This window comes from Ischnura elegans, chromosome 10 (assembly GCF_921293095.1).
Source record: "Ischnura elegans chromosome 10, ioIscEleg1.1, whole genome shotgun sequence".
Classification (NCBI taxonomy): domain Eukaryota; kingdom Metazoa; phylum Arthropoda; class Insecta; order Odonata; family Coenagrionidae; genus Ischnura; species Ischnura elegans.
The window spans coordinates 33,436,022-33,455,371 of NC_060255.1; the positions used below are offsets into that span (position 1 = coordinate 33,436,022).

Consider the following 19,350-nt stretch of genomic DNA (forward strand, 5'->3'; position numbering starts at 1 on the left):
TAAGGGTTAAGGAATCTGAAAAATGAGTAATTATGCTAATAGTACATTGACATCCATGTAGTTAATTCCTACAAAAGGAAACTATTATTCCATTATTTTTCACTGACGCTACCTTTTTCCCACTGAAGTCCTCAACAGGAAGGTGGTGAAGAATTGTTTGGAACTAGAAATAGAGCAGCTGAGAAACTAAATCATGATGAATTTTTAGGATTCAACTAAGAAAAAAAACTACCACCACATACAGATTTTACACTAAGTATTCACACACATAGGAGGACAATAATGATATTTGAAGACAGTCTAATGTAAGAATAGGACAATCATGACATTTAAAGACAATCAAATGCAAGAAAATATTTAAAATCCAAAGCCATCCATATTTTGGTATTATTGGAATTAATTTTCTATTTAAACCAACTTCATTCTCCCTACATCTGTTTCTTCCTCAGAAAGTATTGATAAATTGAAACTTGTTAGCCCAAATAAAGAACTTCCGTTGCCACAGATTTACATTATATGTAGTTGGTCAATCACAAGATGAGGACCGCTCTCCAAATAAGGCTCCTAATTTAACATAGTACTTAATATAGAATCCAATTTATGTAAGGCTGTGAAAATCAAATGAACTTTAAGAAATGCATAATTTAAATCATTTACACAAGTGAATGTATTTTTCATTAACATGAGGAAAATTGTTCGGAAAAGAATATCATCCCTATGAAAAAAATAAAGATAATCACATAAACATCAGGTGAATAATATCAATTCTAAATTCTTACATTATATCCATCAAAAGCCCAGGTATCTTCATCACTTCCAAGCTGGTTACCAGGACTGCAGTCTGCTCTAGCCCATCCCACTCTCATGGGTCCATTGGTTAGAACCTCGTATTCAAAGTACCTGTATGATCCAAATTTAATCAGTAAATGGTTGATAATTGTGTACAGATAATCGTAAGAAGAAGCAAATTTTAAAAACCACCACTTACCACTTTCCACCACTAACAGCATAATTCTTTTCCACTCTGTAAGTCCGGAAAGAAATCTGCTTACTTTTGCCGGCTTCAGCAAGAAGAGCTTCAAAAAAATTGATAACAAAAGATAGTTACCATGAAAATCAGCCAATCAACGGTTCAAGATTTGAAATTAGGGTTTAAGGTTTCAAATGAATGCCACCAATTGACAAAAAATTAGTATTCAATAGCCAGCACTGCATACTAGGCATTTGAAAGGAAAATTCTTAGCAGAATAATCTGGTAAGGGTGACTTACTACTAAAATTCATCACTTTTGTTAATATGAGAAAATGAAAATGAACTTTCATGATTTTAAAAGCCCTTTCTCATACCTTCATTAGCTTCTCCAGTGGGTGGATCCAAATTGTAGCCATAAACTAATAGTGTGCGCACAGTTTCACTGGCGGTGTCTCTATTTGCTTTTTTGATTGCATCATCAACTTTGCTGTATGGAACAAGATGAGGACTTCTCTTCATATCGGGATCCTAATTAAAAAGAGAATGAACAATCTTATAGCAGAAATCGCAATGATTTGGCTTTCCAAAAACGTTGAAATTGTCAACATAAGACAAATTTGTACGCCAAAATTGGTATCAAAATAACTGTACTTACGTAGTTAACCATGAAAGTTAAAATCTAATAACATGTCTTTCAAAAAATTCTTTTTATAGCAGCCCAAATATTCATTGTGCGAAACTAATATTTTTTTAAAACTAAATGTTATGTGACTGCTGGGTGAAAAAAATACTTCAAATAAAATATGCACATTACAATTATTGCATGTTGAAGATCCTCTGATGTCTAGTTATGATAGCACCAGAATGGAAGACTAATAAAAAACCTGTCTTTAAAAACTTAAGTCATTCTATATTTATAATGCTATCCTTAATCCAGATGAAAGCCTGATCGTTTTTACAAACATTACATTTACATAATAAATTTATGACATTCTGCATCTAAAAAATAAGTAAATTAGCCAACAGAAACAATATAAAAATTATTCAAATCTCAGGGTATACCTGGATCTCACAGAGGCTGAAATTTCTTCTAAAATAAAATGAGCATTTTCCAAAATATTTGTACCTCATTAAGGCCATAAGTCCATCCTTGAGTAATTCTTTCTTTGGCCCACAAATTGTGAGTATTCTCAGCAAGTTGATCAACCAGCTCTTCCAATTTTGGTGTGAAAGTGATAGCTGACAAATCCAAAGGAGCTGGCTTGTAACCATTAGCCTGCATAAAAGGCTCATTTGGCAGGCGAACAGTTTTAATACGAGATGGAGGTTTATCCATTGTAATATAGTACCCGAGGGCTAATACAGTTCTGGAAGAAAAAATAAGATAAATATTTAATTCCAGTGCATATCTACTGATTAAATTAAAAGATACCGTAACAGTCTTTAATATGAATTAAGAAAACAAATGTTTGCAATGCTTAGTTTTCTGGTACAATTTATCAATGTACACTAATGCTCTTATTTTGCTTCTCAAACAGAAAATGTGTATTATTTTAAAAATGTCAGCTTTTTAAATGAAATTCTACATATGTAATCGATTGTCCAAAATATCTCTCTCTTTTACTTTCATACTTCATCACAGAGCATTATCATACATATGCACTTATCATTTCATAAACAACCATATAAAAATAGAAGGCTACTGCAAGCATGAAGACCTTCTTTCCGTAAAGGTGGACAGTTATTGATGGTAATCCAACAACAAATAAAGATTCAAAAAAATAATAAATATCATCAACCCTAAAGCAAAAGCATTTTGAGATGGTGGCATAACATAAGTTAAAGAGCAATTAACCAAATGGCACACCAAGAGACCTTTATCAACCGACTTCATTCTTAGAAATAATGTTTTACAGAGCCTGTCCAAATTTTCCCTGTACTTTAAGTTTAAGTCATTCAATGAACATTAAGTTACCTCTAAAGAACTGCTAAAGACACTAAATTTCCTCACAACTTAACCCATTTGTATCCATCCCCTGGGATTTAAATCAACCTCAAACACCGCTGACTTTTAACAAAGTTGTAGTGTTGGTTTAAATAAGATATTTTGTTGACTGATTGTGACCAAATTTTGATATGTTGTTAAGATTCAGCTGCTCTTACACTTGGTTGAAGTATAAACATTTCTAAGGCGATTTACAATGGAAAACATTTCTAAATAGTCACCAGATCGCAGATACTATCAGGTAAACTATCTGGCCAAAAACTTACAAAAAAACTTGTAAGATAGCAGCAGGATCAACTGAAAGATATCACTATGCATTCTAACAGTACGCTTGTGGTGTTTGTGGCTAGCTTCAAGCCGCGTACCAGTATGCATGTGGATGTGAATGGGTTAATGAAGATTTCTCAATGCTTCACCCACCCCTTGTGGAACCTCATCTAGACCAGGCTTTCCGTATCAACTGCACCTTATCAAAATTTTCCAGCATCATCAACAGTCTGCCAAACTGGGATCTCAAGTGTCCCTCAAAGTTTGGTTCTGTGGCAGTAAACCCTCTCCAAGGGTTTGCTTTGGTATTTTAATGTCCAATATTATCTCTAATTTACAAAACTGAAAGGAGCCAAATTCTTTTAGTTTATTAATTGGAAGTTTGTAAAAGGGAGTTCATATTGCGCATTTTGTGCATTTTTTACCAGGCAGGTGAGTGATTATCATAAAAAAGCAACTTCATTCACTTTCGATGGCCAGTATTTTAGGAATATGGGACAAAATTCCTAAATACACAGTGATAATGTTCTTCATTCAGTGATATATACACATACATAGGTTGACTCTGAGAACAGCTGTGAATGAATTTTTAATTAACCAGTTGGACATTGACCAAGCCATAAGGGATGAAGCTGATTCGAATACAAGGCAGCGATGACTATCAGGCATCAAAGTAACTGGCCCCGGGATTGTCCCCCTCAACAAATAGCCCTTTTCCCCATCTCTCTTTCCACTGCTACCCTTCCATGCTTTCACTGTGGCCAACAGTGATTCTTTTGTTTCAAAAGAGTATTCCTTTGCTTACACTATACTTTTAATGCAGTAGGCAAATAAATGGTACACCTAAAACAGTTGCCTTAGATCTGAGCCTCACACCACCCCACACATCTATTGAATCTCTCACGAGAGACTTATTGCTACTCCTTTGATTAGTTTCATTAAGTAAATTCCTGTGGGGAATATAACTGGCTCAAAATATCCTGTGTTTCTCTGGAAGAGGCAAGTTTCCATGAAAGGGAAGACAAATTACGACTGAAGAGGGGGGTAAGTTGCCATGAGAGAGGCAGTGAGTCGCAGTCAAAGGGGGGAAGTGAATCATTGTGGAGGAGGCAATGAGTCACCATGGAAGTAAGGGTGAGTCACAACAGAAGAGAGATGAGCTGTGCTGGACTTTTTCAGACAAATGACTTTATGCTGTGCACCATCCATGATGCACCATCAAAAATTGCCAACACAGCTTGAAGCCCCTGTATTCTCAAGTACTTTATAACTTAACCTTTTCCCTACAAAAGATGTAAATATACGTGTGGACATTTCTTGACCCGGGAGACGAAAGCCGTATATTTACATCTGAGATTTTCCTACGCAAGAAAACGAAAGCCACATATATACGTTTTCTAGCTCTCCCCCTTTTATGACGGTCACGGGTTTACGTCGTCTTTGTTTAGGAACCCAACGCCGCGGGGTTTAGGTTTCACCTTCGGAGTTCGGGAGCAGGTACCCTGACCCCTGGTCTTTCATTACACCTCTTAGCGGGAAGGGACAGCGGTCACATAATTGTTTATCCAGTCAGTCTTCGAAATAAATATTTGTTCATTTATCAAGAAATATAAACTAAGAATTGAATTATTTGCCTTTTGAGCAGCGTTTACAATTTTTAAACAAAATTCTACGATAAATATTAACTTATATCTCGAGTTCTGTACAAACATCAACATGGAAATTGTTGCTGCATTTAATGCCTTAATATTGACCTTAGAACTTCATTTAAAATTTGACAATCCTCAGAAAAAAATGAGGAATTCAATTCAAAGTCTGCAGTTCACACAAATATTATCCATAGGCCAAATACAAATAAGCAATCCATAAGTTGACCGCGAACCAATGCCACAGGTATGGCCATAAACCCGGATAGGAGGGAGCACAATTACCCTCATGCTGGGAGGGCTTGAAAAAGGTTGGAGCTGAAAGCGTGTGATTATCCATGAGAACTCTCTTTACGAATGTCCTCCAAAAATGCTCTGTACCACGATACAGAAGAGTATTTTGGGGCTCAGTACCTGCAGTCATGCTAAGACGAAAACTCCGCCGTCTCAGGGTTAAAGCACATGTCATGGCACACACACATGAGTATACTCACTTCAGGGTTTGCACAGCCAACTGTGAATCGTATCGTTTCTCCGCAGGAGGGAGTCGTTCGAACTGAGTGAGGCATGGGTGGATCTTGCGCACGTCGTCTCGTCTCTCACCCCAAGCCCAACCAGCCTCAATCTTATTCATTGCCCACATCTCATGAATATTCTCCGCAAGTCGGTCTCGAATACTCTCGATGTAACTGGGCAAGGTTATCTACAAGAGGCAAGTAGACCAGTGAAAAAAATTGAACATGCAGTTAAATTATAGCCACAGGAAATAAAAGTCATTAGTGTAATTAAAAGATGGGCAACTCAATATAATGCTATAAAAATATTTACAACACATTGAAATTAGAGATCAAATGATCTCGTTCCCTCTATTGCAATGGGCACTGTCAATAACCCAATGGTATACACGACACCATATATAGCTTTGCATACATAGCTTTGAATATAATTCTATAATTCCTATTTTGGAAAAATACCCACAAGAAAAATAATGGGAAGGACTACATTCAAGTGCGACTAATTTTATCAAAAATTTTAGCCTCAAAAATTGGACGAGATTATACAGAAAATTATGGGGTTACGATATTGAGATGATAATGAAAGTGGATATTTTTTGGCCCTGGTGAAGATAGTCTACATAACCTAAAGCATTGGCAAAAGATAACTATTTTTAATATAAATTTATCCTCAAGAAAACACTACTGAAATGAATATTGATGTGTCAAAAAATGAACTGAATTTACACCAGTATATTTATTCATAATATATTTTAGAACAACAATTTATAGAGCAATAATCATAGAATCAAGTTTCTACCACATCAACCCTTAAAGAGCAATTGCCAGTAGTAGCTACAGTGTTAAATTTTCAGTTAAGTGCCCACATATCCCAGAGTAACTCTTATAAAATCTTCGTCAGATAAAATAATTTTACTATTTGAATGTTTTTTACAGTGAGTCCTAATTCTACGTCACCCCATTTAACATCATTTCGCGATAACGTCACGAAAAATTTGTGACCGTCATTCGTTTATCGCACCTTCGCTTCGCGATAACGTCAAGGCTTTTAAATTTCGCGCGAGAAAAAAACGCGAAGCGGCGGGCGTTGATGGTTGTTCGTTTTGTGGGCGGTAATACAGTCAATGTAAACGAAATGTAAAACGGTGTGTTTATTGTTAATTGCGATTACGGTTTTAGCAAATTTTCTGCAAAATGAATTCTTAGGTAGGTGCGCAAGGTTTTACTTGACATATTGGTTTTTAGGAACCTAAAAAGTGATTTCAAGGAATTTTTCCGTGTAGAACTCGGGAGTTTTTGTGGTCACTTTTTTCGCCGTGTTCACAATAATTTTGGTTCCTGTAACTGCAACGATGTTTCAGTGATGATGATGCCCAGGCGGCGCTCGCCCGGGCGAACACCATAGCGAAGCCGAAATGCAAATGCGGGAAGATACAAAAATAGAGTAGGATTTACGTCAGTGCTGCTATTGTCGTCGATGAAGACAGGAACTCGTATTTATGCCATAGCTTGGCATTCCCATCGTAAAAAATGCCCCATATATGATACGCTAAAATTTTTTCGCGTAGGAATGGTGAGGTCTAGGAGCCGATATTCACTTTTTACATTGTTTCTTATGGGATATTATGTTTCGATTAACATCATTTCGTTTATCGTCACATTTTTCAGGAACGGTAAGTGACGTTAAACGAGGACTCACTGTACTTAGTTTCTCAAATAAAGGCAGATTTGGAATGAAAAGAATGTTTTCTACAAAAAGCACAATTTTCAGCATACGATTAGGAATATTAATGGTTCAATAGGCATTTTTATGAGGTCTGAAGAGCTCTGTAAAGTACATGAAAATTTTTCACATGAACTTGGTAATTCTGCATGATACTCAAGTTATTGGATTAATACTGCATTGGTTAAGTTAATTCTTTATTCCTTACATTTGTGGTGTCCACAGGGGTTGGAACGAAGGCAGTGTCATCTTCTACTAGCCATGGACCGGCAAGAACACACTTGTTTAGGTTTCCAAAATAAAAGCAAGGATCCAGGCTAAGAATCTGACTTGGCAAGAGGCTCTCAACCAGAGGTGAAAACTCTTCAGGAGGCATAAATTTAAGTCGTCCATGATCTCCACCAAGAAGGAAACGGCAACTAAAAAAACATGAAGAGTATTTACTCCAGTTTGAACATGATTAATAAGATCATTGAGGTACTTAACATTTCACTTGAGTAGAAAAGAAGCGCACATTTTAAAAAATATGTAAGGTTTCAAGTGTAATATGGCTATTATGAAGAGCACTCATTTCACAAGCTCCATATTTACTTTAAATCAATGAAATTAAACTTTCTGCACATATTCTACAAAAAATATTAATGAATATCTTTACCTGAGTTTTGAGGAACAGCTGATGACAGGAAAAAACATACCATCCAAGTTAAAGTTGCGGAAAGAGCCTTTCACTTTATTTCCATTAAAAGTAAAAGTAATAACAGGAATGGTTAAATCAAGTGCACAACCAATAACATCACCCTTCTTGATCAAGGCTGCATTAGGAGCTGGGGATGATGGACCAACTACAGTGTTTCGACCCCCTGTTAATAGAAATAACAAGCATAGGATTGGATAATGCATATTACATATCCCATGACAAAAATATTCAATTTTTCATTAAATAATTTACACAACTTTACATTTACATTTAAAAGTTAGAGGTCCTGAAAACATATTTTGACCAAAGTTAATCAATTGACTGTAAAGTTGACATTGGATCAAGAGTAAGGCAATTGAAGTGTATCATATTGCATAAATATCCTTGCAACTTTGGCTATTTTAAAACATTAGATTGAATAAGCACTCTCCATAAAGGGAATATTTTTTACAACACAATATTAGTTATTCAATACAAGTAAAGTATAAGTATCTTAAAAATTTACAATTAGTGAAATTAATTTCATTCACTTCTTGTGGTTGTTCATTTAAATTTGCCATTGATTAAGATAATAAGAGTTCATCCTTGGAACCAAGTATCAAGAACCGAGAACTGATGAAGGAGAACCGGACCGGTACCGAGAACCGAAAAAATTTAAGAACCGACTCATCCTTACAGAAAATAGTAGCATATTTTGCTTAATATTGGCTGAGTGTTTGAAACTGGAAAATTGCTGTTTTTGCTTATCAAAATAGTCAGACGTCAAAAACGTCAGGAATACAGAAATGATGCGGATATTGAGTACACGTAGCCTAGAGCTGGAGTTTGCTTCTATACCAACCACAAACTTAAAGTACTAGCTGCAAAGGAATTTTGAAAAAAATGGTTTTACAATCTACAAAATTGACCCCATTGTCCAGGAATAGCACAACCTTCAAGTAAAATAGTTTTAAATACTTTTCCATTACCTGTCCACAAACTTGCTCCATCATAACCAAATGAATAGAGATCATCTCCAACACCATTTCCACCCCATTTCTCTCCTCCACCAGGGTAAGGCACATATCTAAAAGGAAGAGAAAAAAAATGTCAATGGTATTCATATGCAAATAGAAAAAGCACTTTTGAGAAAAAATACTACTACATATTGATAATTCATTTTTTTAAAGATACCATCAACTGGGGTAATTTATTCTTGATTTGTGGATGGTATTTTTGATTTGTGGAAAAATTAGCCTTGGAAGCCTTAAATTTAACCGTTATCTTCATAATATTTTTTCTAGTAGCAGAGATGTGGTAAGACAATTTTAGCCATTTTTTTACATTTTTACTTACTGCCCTAAGACCAAAGTATTTTTATTAAGTAGGATAATCTCACCTCCTCACAAAATCTTCTAATTACAATGATAACCAGTAATTAATGTAATGAATTCAAGTATTTTGAAGAGGAAACTGCCGGTTGTAACAAAAAAAACAAATTAAATGACATTCAGGAATCCTGAGTATGATCCCCGAGTCATAACTCGAAACGTCGGCAGAAATGGAGTTTTTAACCAAGTAGGAATCCCGAGAAAAGTTTACCCACACAATTCTCAGGGAAAGTATCAAATCAGATTTTAGTCCAAAGGTCGATTGTAATTTATAATTTGAAAAATTATTTGGAAATTATAATTATTTTTCTAATGACAATTCAATTTTCTAGAGTAAAAAGTATTTTGTATATTAAGTACAATTTTTAGGAGTAAATTGTATTTTGCATTTAAAAGAAAATTCAAATGTATTTTGCCCACCTCTTATCCTAATGAATCACTTTGTGGAATGAAGGAAATCACATATTGCAATAAAATACGTAAATTATACTTCGTTACAAAACACAAACGTCATGTGTGATGCATAACCCGTAGGAAACAGAAGAAGTAAAATCTAATATTCTTTAGCAAGTGGATGAATTTAAAATACCTTCAAACCTGAATATTAATCCAAATCCTAATAGGTTTTTGCATACCAAGCATCTTACTAGTCAAATTAGCACGAGGATAACACCAACAGCGTAAGAAATATTTCATGAAGGCTAAATTTTTCATCTTTTTAATTTCAATGCTTACCCAGCCGTGTTGGCCCATCCAATGCGTAAATGTGGCATCATATGCGTTGTTTGTTCGATATGATCTAACGTTACTTCAAAGTACCACTTTTGATAAATAGCAGAGCCTTCCACACGTCCAACAAATATATTTGGTCGTACACTGAAAATAAAATTTCAGATTCATTCAATTGAATAAATGTTATGTTTAGAGCATTAAAAATACCTAATTACAGATATATTATTGAGAGATGTTGCATTGGGTATAAAAAAACTGCATTTCAGATATTATTAAAAATTAAAACAGCTGAAAAAACTAATGGAAAGTATTTACTGCAGATTTTACTGATGATTGGGGAATATTATTACAAGAATATGAGCACGGCTTTTAAATTACAGATATTTCCCAACTTACAAATAATTCACTTGTAGCAGTGCCAAAATTATGATCAAATTAATTGCATATAATAAGTCTTGAAACTATTTTTAAGAATTCTTTAAATATCAGACATATTTTTTTACGATTTGAAGAGACCTTAAAAAAATTAATTCACAAACCTTGCAACATGGTCCACAAGTTGAGTTTGAAGAAGAAGGTTCTTCCCGGGCAGTAAAAAGTCACAAATATTGTTCTGTGAGCTTCTGACAGCAACTCCATTACCAACACACAATGAGCAAAGCACATCCAAAACTTTTGGATCCCTTCCGTGTTTCTCCAAAAGAGATATGATGACTTTAATATGTTCATCCTAAAAAAAAATCATCATATTATGTAATGCAATTTTATATTCTGAATGCAGGATAAATAGAGTTCAAATGAAATAACAATACTGTGGCAATGGTACATACATACATTAGGTCTACAATGAGCATATTCCAAGATTGGAAATCTTTCAATATTTTCTCACATAACAAAGTTGACGATGGAATCAAATAATTAAGGAAGATAAAGAGAATGATCCTGTTTAATTGCTCCCATAATAATTTGAAATAAGTTCTCTACTTTTCAGATTAAACCCTCTTTGCCAGTTTTGAATTTCTTAAATATTAAGTCAGAAATCAGAGATATCAAGGAGAAAATGATTCAAATATGAGTCTTCAGTCTATTTTCACAAGATCAGACATCCAAACTATGAAATCCTTGGGGTTAGGAACTAACACTTTGCAACGATTTGATTTCAGATTGAAAAAAGCTGTAGATTGTTCCCATTCAGTACAACCAAGACAAAAGTCAGCTATGGATATTTTTATATCAATCACGTTTAATCCAAGGGCAGGTAGTAATAGCTAAGGCCAAACAGCATTTAAGAGAAGCAACTGTTGGCATCTCATCAATTTAATTAACAGATTTTTATACCCAATTTTTAGCGTGCATAGGCTTTCTAGGTTGTCACAGATGAACTAAATGGCACAGAGGATATAATTACCTGAATTTTGGCGATAAAATACAATGCTCTATAAAGGGAACAATTTTCAGAGATATGCAGCCATGAAGAGGCCATTGAAGGCATTTTTTGTGGTGCAAAACTTATTCTTACGTGATTATTATTATACAAATCTTATTCATAAGTGATGAATACTTTGAAATGAGGAACTATCAATATTAACAATGAAAACAACCATACCCTCATCATGTTCAGAGCCTCAGGAGAATCGATCAGCACACAATGCAACACATCCAACATTCCTGTGCCTTCTCCAGATGCCTGTGATCCCAGCCGGCTGAACAACCAGTTCAAGCGGTTAGAATTAGCAAACTGAGCACAGTTGGTGTGATTTCCTTTAATAATGGCAGCTGAAAAAGAAGATCCAGGGTTAGAGCAGCAAGATTATACCCATCCTCAGTATCTGAGGAGGTTTATTTAATTAACTATTTCAGGAGAAAAAGATTCAAGTTGCACTTTAAGATTCACTATATGAAAACTTTTCTGAACCCACAAGAAAGAGGTCACTAATGTCATAGAAGAAGATTATCTCCACAAAAAGACAGTACAACTTATGGTATTTGGTATTTTAATTCTTAAAAAATTCAAAAATGAGGATGAGGGTAATTTAACATGCAATATCACTAATTTAGTAACATGAGTGGCAATTGGTCAAGCACTATTACTTATAATACTTTTAATGACAAAACTATTGGGATATAGTGAATGATAAACAATGTAAAATGCCTGCTAAATCTCAACCCTTTGAATAAAAAGCAGCAGAATATTTTAAACCAAATATGAAAAATAAAATCTTATGCTAGACAAGTGAGAGAGACTGCTTTTAAAGTTACACCTGAAAGCTCCCAGAAGGAGATCCAAGCAAAGGCTGTCACATTTTTATGACCCTATATACTGAATATATAATACTTGAAAAAGAGCCATTAATGATTTATATTTAATTGTTAACTATGGGTAGGCCCATGAATTATCATAATAATAATAATAATATTTATCGGCCCCGTTGGTTTTCATTACAAACATAAGGCAAGTCAAACTATAACAGTGATACATACTTCACATGTAAAATATGAAACATATTCTTATAAAAAACTACAGTAGAACAAAAGAGATAAAATGGGTTATGAACAATGGCTGAAAGAGATGGTTCACTTACAATAAATATGCTTTTAATAAATAGTAGGGGTGTTGCAAAAGGTAGTTTTTACTCTTAGACTTAGATGATATTTAAATTATTAATATTTTTTAAATCAGACAGAAATTTATTGTGAATAGACATGATAGTATGGTATGGACTGTGATCGATGAGACAATGGTTATTACTTTTGTATGTAATGTACATAGGTATGTTGACGTGTGTAATGATATGTTCCTGACTGTTTAGGGTAAATGATTTGGGATGGGATTTGGCAAACATGATAGATTCTAAGATAAGTACACAGGAAAGAGTCAATAGGTTACATTTCTAAAAGTAGGGTTTGCAGGAAGTTTTGTTTGAGATTCTGGCAATTGTTCCAGCTGCCCTATATCTGTAGTTTAAAAATTCTATCACCGTGACAAGATGTACCCCAAAATAGGATACCATATTTGATCCTAGAACATATGTATGCATTATATACCTACTACAAGCAAAATATTGGGGGATACTGTTTCATATAAATTTTTTAATAAGTAAATGATGTGTGAGTGTAACTGCTTGGGCACAGTTTCAACATAATTTGACCAGTCAAGGATTTCTGCTAAGGTTAAACCAAGGAATTTTATTTCTTTAGTGTCTAATATGCGAATTGTCTATCTTGATTGTTGGATATTCAATTGTTTATTGATATGGATAGAAAATCAATGATAATCAGATAAAATTAATGTTAAATTTCCTTTGTACCTAAAAATTAGAATACAAAGAATATATTTACTCAAAGTACTCGAGAATAAGAAGCAAAAATGAAAGTAGTACAGGTTTCTTACCCAGAAGCTGATATAAATACGCAGATATCACATCCCAATTCTGTCCAGACTCATCACCTGCCAGGGAGACGAGGAAACCTTGTGATGTAATCACATTAATTTTATCAATGGCTTCAAGGATAAGATTTAAGATTCCTTCTTCTTGGAATAAGTCTTGCCTATTTCTCAAGGCCCTGAGACGATTTTGTTTTTCCTCATGTTCTGAAATTGTGAACAAAACAGATACAATATGAGAAATAAAGCTCATAAGTTTTCATTGATATTTATAATAATGAATCATAGCTATCAATCCTTTACAAAAACAGCACATTTTATCTTTAAAAATATACATCTTTTCACATTCGCAGCCCTAAAGGATTAGTTCACATGACACTATGAGGCACCTTGCAATCAATAACCAGGCCAAACGTTAGGAAAAATATCAATGAAAAATCAACTATCCATGAAATATTATTGACCAAAAAAAATTAATAAAAAGGAAACTATAAAAAATGGCTAACAAAAGACTATCTTCAAACTAACATGCCACAACTCTGAGCCACATTGCCATTCAATGAATTATATAACTCTATCATTCAATCAAATATATAACTCTATTTAGATATCAAGTATAATTTCAACAAAAGTGGATCAATAAAAAAATTCACAATTAACTCCAGGGCTGAATTCAACTCCAGTAAAAAAACTATGAATAATGAATAGAATACGTTTTGAGACAGATACTAAACTTACCCATGTCCTCCTCAGGCTGAGCAAAATAGTTGATCAGATCTTCTAAGCACATAACCATTTCATTTAAATTGACCGTTTGGAAAAACAGAGATGGCCGCCTGTTAACCTGTAGCTTTTCAAGTCCACTGTAAATTGAAAAAAAATCATTTACCAACCATGGTGCATTGACAGCTTCTCCGTAAACACACAGAGAAGCAAATATTCTCTCCCAGAGAAAACAGCAATAAACTTTAATTCTATACAATCAAAATTACAGATAAAGCTTACTTTCCAACTAATGAAATATTACCCTGTCAGTATCTTGTACAGCTTAGCTACAAGTAATTCTTTAACAAAACGATCATTAAGTAAAAAAGTTAAACAAAATTTTAATATCTAGCAATGTTGAATTGAATATGAAACCACCAAGAAGTCTACCTCCCGATGAAAAGAGAAATGGGGCTTTATAAATATAAAGAATATAAGTAATATAAGAATCAAACAGGTACACCAGAAAATCTACCACCTATGCTAAAATGACAAGGAGCCCAGACTACTCAAAATAGTCATTTTCTATAACTATAGCTAGCAGAAAAGCATAAATAGAAACTTATTCAAGTAGCTTATAATTTAAAATTTTGAATAAAAATATATTTACTTATAATATTTCATCGGAGCTCCACGTTTGCTGGCCAAATGAAAAATTTCACAAGGAAAAATTTAGAGTACTTGAGAAATACACACATGCAATGTTCACTTCTAAACTAAATATCTCTTTCAAAATTTATTCATACATGGCAGATAATAATCTTTAAGTTTTTTATAACAGCATTCACCCTTTGTGTGATACACATCATATTACAAACATGTGCTCGACCTCAAGGAAGTGAAAAGATTCCTCAAACTGTACATGAGGTGATGGAATGCTAATCAATAATATGCAAGACATTGTAACATTCAATAAATGATTTATATATGAACTAAAATAACTTACTATTAGGACGCATTTGTTAATCAATAAGACATATTATTTTAATGCATGTATGAGTGTTACGGGTATATGTAAATTGACCACTTGATGACATCAATGGGACATACTGGCTAACTAAAAATATTTCACTAAAGATATCTGTACATATAAGTATCTTCATAAAAGAAATAGTTCTTGAGTCTATAATGAAATGCAGTAACCTCCATCATTTGCTACACATTTTCTGGTAATTAAAAGAGATAACAGAGGGAAAATTGGCAATTGAAGCTCTTAAATACATTTCAATATCAACTACCACACCAGACTATTAAGTAATCCATTTCAAACATTTCTTAAAATCATGATTTAGTAATTCCACAAAAAAAAACTAAATACTAAACCCAAAATTTTTATCAACAGCGATTAGTCAAATCTCACTCCTAAGTTCACCAGGATTCAACTCATCAAATGCAAATCCTTGCTCCATCAACAATTAAAACCATCATAGGTCAAATTTTGAACCATTACATTCACTGGATAATCAAAATCATTGATTCAATATGATACATTCAATTTTCAAATCCAAGATCCATCTCAAATTATCACTGAGTGCAGCCAATTTGCAAATAGATTTCAACAGTACGTAATATGAAACGAAAAGTGATATCACTGCCAATTGCTTTCTCACTACATATTTATTATAAACTTAATTGATTTTATAGTACTTAATTAAGTATACTGCAAGTGAGAACAAATTTATGGAGAGATTATTTGGGAAGATAAGGAACATTATACCAATTATGACCAATATGGGGGAATGTTCTAATCCCAACATAATTCGCCCTCATCTTTAGGGACATAACTATCTAGTAAGGCAAAATTAGTTGGCCTCACTTCATGGAATTGACTTAACATAATGAAATGTAAAAAACTTAATAATTCCACATAAATTTCATACTGTACGACATAGGTTTAGACATAGCATGCCATCATCTGGTATATTTAATCGAAGACACAGAATAAATAGTCACACACACATTCATTTAAAAAATTCCAAAAAAACCAACGGTCTGAGGTGTGGGTGAAGGGGGTGGCCACATTGCAACCTAGGTCATACAGCATTAAATTTATGTAGAATTATTTGTACATTTCATCATAGAAAAACTAAATACTTATCAATAAAGTAATTTCACCTCCTTCTTTTCCTTTAACTGCATAAGAGAGAAGATAATTATGAGCAATTGAAGTTTTTGTCCATAATTACAAAAATGGCAATGATTTAATGAGAAGTGCTTATTTAACTTACACAGTGGAATATATATGGATGGGATGGATATAAAAAACTCACTTGATGAACTTGTTGAACAATGAGCTACATTTCCTGATGACACGTGCAGTACGAGATTCTTCCTCTTGACTCCTGCTGAATTCCAGACCGTCATCCATTTTTCCTTCCTCATGAAGGATGGCTTGCTTTTCCTCAACTTTACCAACGCCCTTCTTCTTAGTCTCATACGACTGTAAATTAGTTTAGAGATTCAAATGATTAATTGCCCAAATCAAAACATAATTCACAAAAATTGGGTCACACAGTGTAAACAAAAGGTCAATTTGGTTGGCTTGCAAATATGGAAAACAGAAACTCTGAGGTAATGCATTTAATTTGAACACCTAGCTCAGTTCAAACAATTAAATACGCAAGAGGACCACTTCTAATATTAATATAAGATATCATAGGCAGATTCAGGGGGGCAGGTGACCCCCCCCCCCCAGATGCTTAAAAAATAGACAAGATTTTTAATATGGTTATCATTACGTTCGTTTTGTTTTTTGGATTATGGAACCTCAATCATTTATTTTAATATAAATGACTTTTATATCAAAATAAAAAGAATTTCTACAATAGTTGTATTTTATTTTTAATCTCAAATATGAGAAGACCTCTCCAACCCTTGGGTAGAAAATTTACCAAGGGAAATCTTTTTGGAATGACAAGCCTTGCGTATCCTTGCATTAACATATGATATCCCTATTGTTGTCCATCCAATTTTATTTTTTATAAAGATTGCAGAATCGATAGAGGGTGAAATTAATGCATGGATAATCCACCCACAGATAATCAGAAGCTTAGTGTACCTTCTTGCCAGTGCTATGCTTTTTCTAGTTGGATTATTTAGATTCACATTCACCCCAGAAAAAAATCCTGGATCTACCCCTGTAAGATATTACAGATTGCAAAAATACAACGTTCTACATTAAGGATATATACGGAACTTGATTGCAGGTAAGGAGAAGAAAAAATAGAGAAAATAAAATCTAAAAAAAAGAGATGGTAAAATTGCAGCATCAAAAATGTGGAGATTAAGATGAATGAAAATGCTTCACATAAGGTGTTAAAATCCTTCACTTTTTAGTCAACTTTCAGCGGAGAATTCTATTAAATGAGGGTTCCTCTACACTACCTGGCTGAACATGATCATGTAGCTAAGACTCAAGGTCTGATGGAACAAATAATCCAGCTAGAAAAAGCATTGTACTGGCAAAAAGGCACACTACGCTCCTGATTATCTGTGGGCAGATTATCCAAGCATTAATTTCACCCTCTATCGATTCTGCAATCATTATAAAGAATAAAATTGGACAGAAAACAATAGGGATATCATATTTTAAGAAAATAAGAAGATTACTCCAAGGATACTCAAGGCTTATCATATCAAAAAGATTTCCCTTGGTAAAATTTAATTATTTTCTTTGCTTACTGACAAGGAATGTTTCAAGTTTGCTTGAACGTCTGCCCTAGTTTTGCAGAAGAAAATTAATTAGTAATGGAAAAAACTCCATTAACATTAGAAGATTACTTCAATTCTGTGATCTTTAAATATATTTTTCATATCGCAAATGCTTTATAATTGCCACCGCCTAGCATGCTGTTGAATACAGCCCAAGGGAAGCAGAGATTTTGTAGCACTCAAGTACCATGATCAGTCAAGGTCCAACAGAAGAGGAATGGAATAGTGAGCACTTGGGTATGTTTACACCGTAGTCAGTCAATGTCAAACAGGCGAGGAATAGAGAAGTGGAAGAGAAGGCAGTGGAAGCAGAGACAAAGGGAATAGAGAATGAATGAGTAACTCGTGATCAGCCAGGTGCTTGCCTTGTAGACAGTATGATGTAGTATATGGAGCAGTGGGTACAATGAATACAAGTACAACGACATTATTTCCACCAAAAAGAGCTGGGTTCAGTAGAGGAAAGCTCTCATTGAGACCTTGAAGGAATCTAAAACATCAGGCTATATGCTTGAATAATTTTATATTGTTTTATTTAGGTAAATTATGAAAATTATATGAAAGAAATGAAAGAGTGGACTATTTTTCTTTTCTAAGTGCCACCTCATCCCATCATTAGTCTGGATAATCAGGAGTTTACTATACCGGGTGTTAATTCACTCACCTTATAGGAGAGCCAGAGCCCAGTTTCTGAATGCTGTACAATGACTGTACTGTCACCATATTTTATGATGGCAGCACCAATCACTTCTAAGTCCTTGTCTTCAAGCACCACTTTTTGGTCATCCTTTTCTTGCCTCAGACAAAATGTAGATGATGCTGTAGTGGCATCATCCCTGCCACCAAATTAAAGGAAAGTTAGGAAACAAGACAGATTTAATAAAACACTTCTAAACCTAATTCAACCTTGAATATGAATTAATATGAACTCAAATGTTAAAATGGGACAACATTGTGTTTCCATCTATGTATATGAATTGAAATAAACATAGCAATTCAATTGCTTGATGGAAAGGAAGAATAGCTGAATAAGATCAAAGATGGCTAAGGATGCAGGTCCTGCATGGTAGCTAATACTTGAAAAAAGGCCAGAGTAAAATGACATAATAATTTAAAGTTACCATAACATAAAATTGCACGTAAAAACTGATTTTTGCATGAATTCATGGAATAATAAATGATTTGTATTCATAGATAGCATAAGAGTACATAATAGAATGCTTGTATAAGTGTAAAAACAAAAGCAAAACCTGCACTAGCACTATTATCAGAAGACAATAATTTCCAAAAGTGATTAAAAAGTAACAAATTGCCACTGAGTTCCAATATTATAGCAGTAGTAAAATTTAAAGTAGGCAGACAACAAAAAAGAACTTTGGCATGTTCCATATCAAACATCTCACATTCATCAAAATGTAGCAGAAAAAAAATTAAGTAACTTATCAATTACAAAATGACATATAATCAGAAATATTCTCTGAACAATGAACACAGAATATTTCTACTGATATTTTCCAACTGATATCTTGATATTTCTTACTAGACTTTACTAAATAAAATGA

At 33.8% G+C, this 19,350-nt stretch overlaps 1 protein-coding gene across 3 annotated transcripts in view; it reads right to left on the bottom strand.

Annotated features, from left to right (window-relative positions):
- The window catches only part of LOC124166576 (ryanodine receptor), a 149,556-nt gene that overhangs the window by 115,916 nt on the left and 14,290 nt on the right, over positions 1-19,350 (bottom strand). For 2 of the 3 annotated variants that reach the window (XM_046544140.1, XM_046544141.1), the window contains exons 1-5: positions 5,385-5,581; positions 2,099-2,339; positions 1,347-1,500; positions 989-1,076; positions 780-900 (exon numbers count right to left, since the gene is read on the bottom strand). In XM_046544140.1, coding sequence (XP_046400096.1) covers positions 780-900; positions 989-1,076; positions 1,347-1,500; positions 2,099-2,339; positions 5,385-5,533 — 753 coding nt within the window. In that variant the 5' untranslated portion in view covers positions 5,534-5,581. Of the gene's footprint in view, positions 1-779; positions 901-988; positions 1,077-1,346; positions 1,501-2,098; positions 2,340-5,384; positions 5,594-7,336; positions 7,548-7,783; positions 7,989-8,793; positions 8,892-9,930; positions 10,072-10,466; positions 10,658-11,533; positions 11,704-13,318; positions 13,520-14,050; positions 14,176-16,347; positions 16,518-18,452; positions 18,625-19,350 lie in introns of those variants that run through there. The other variant, XM_046544142.1, reaches the window with a different exon arrangement.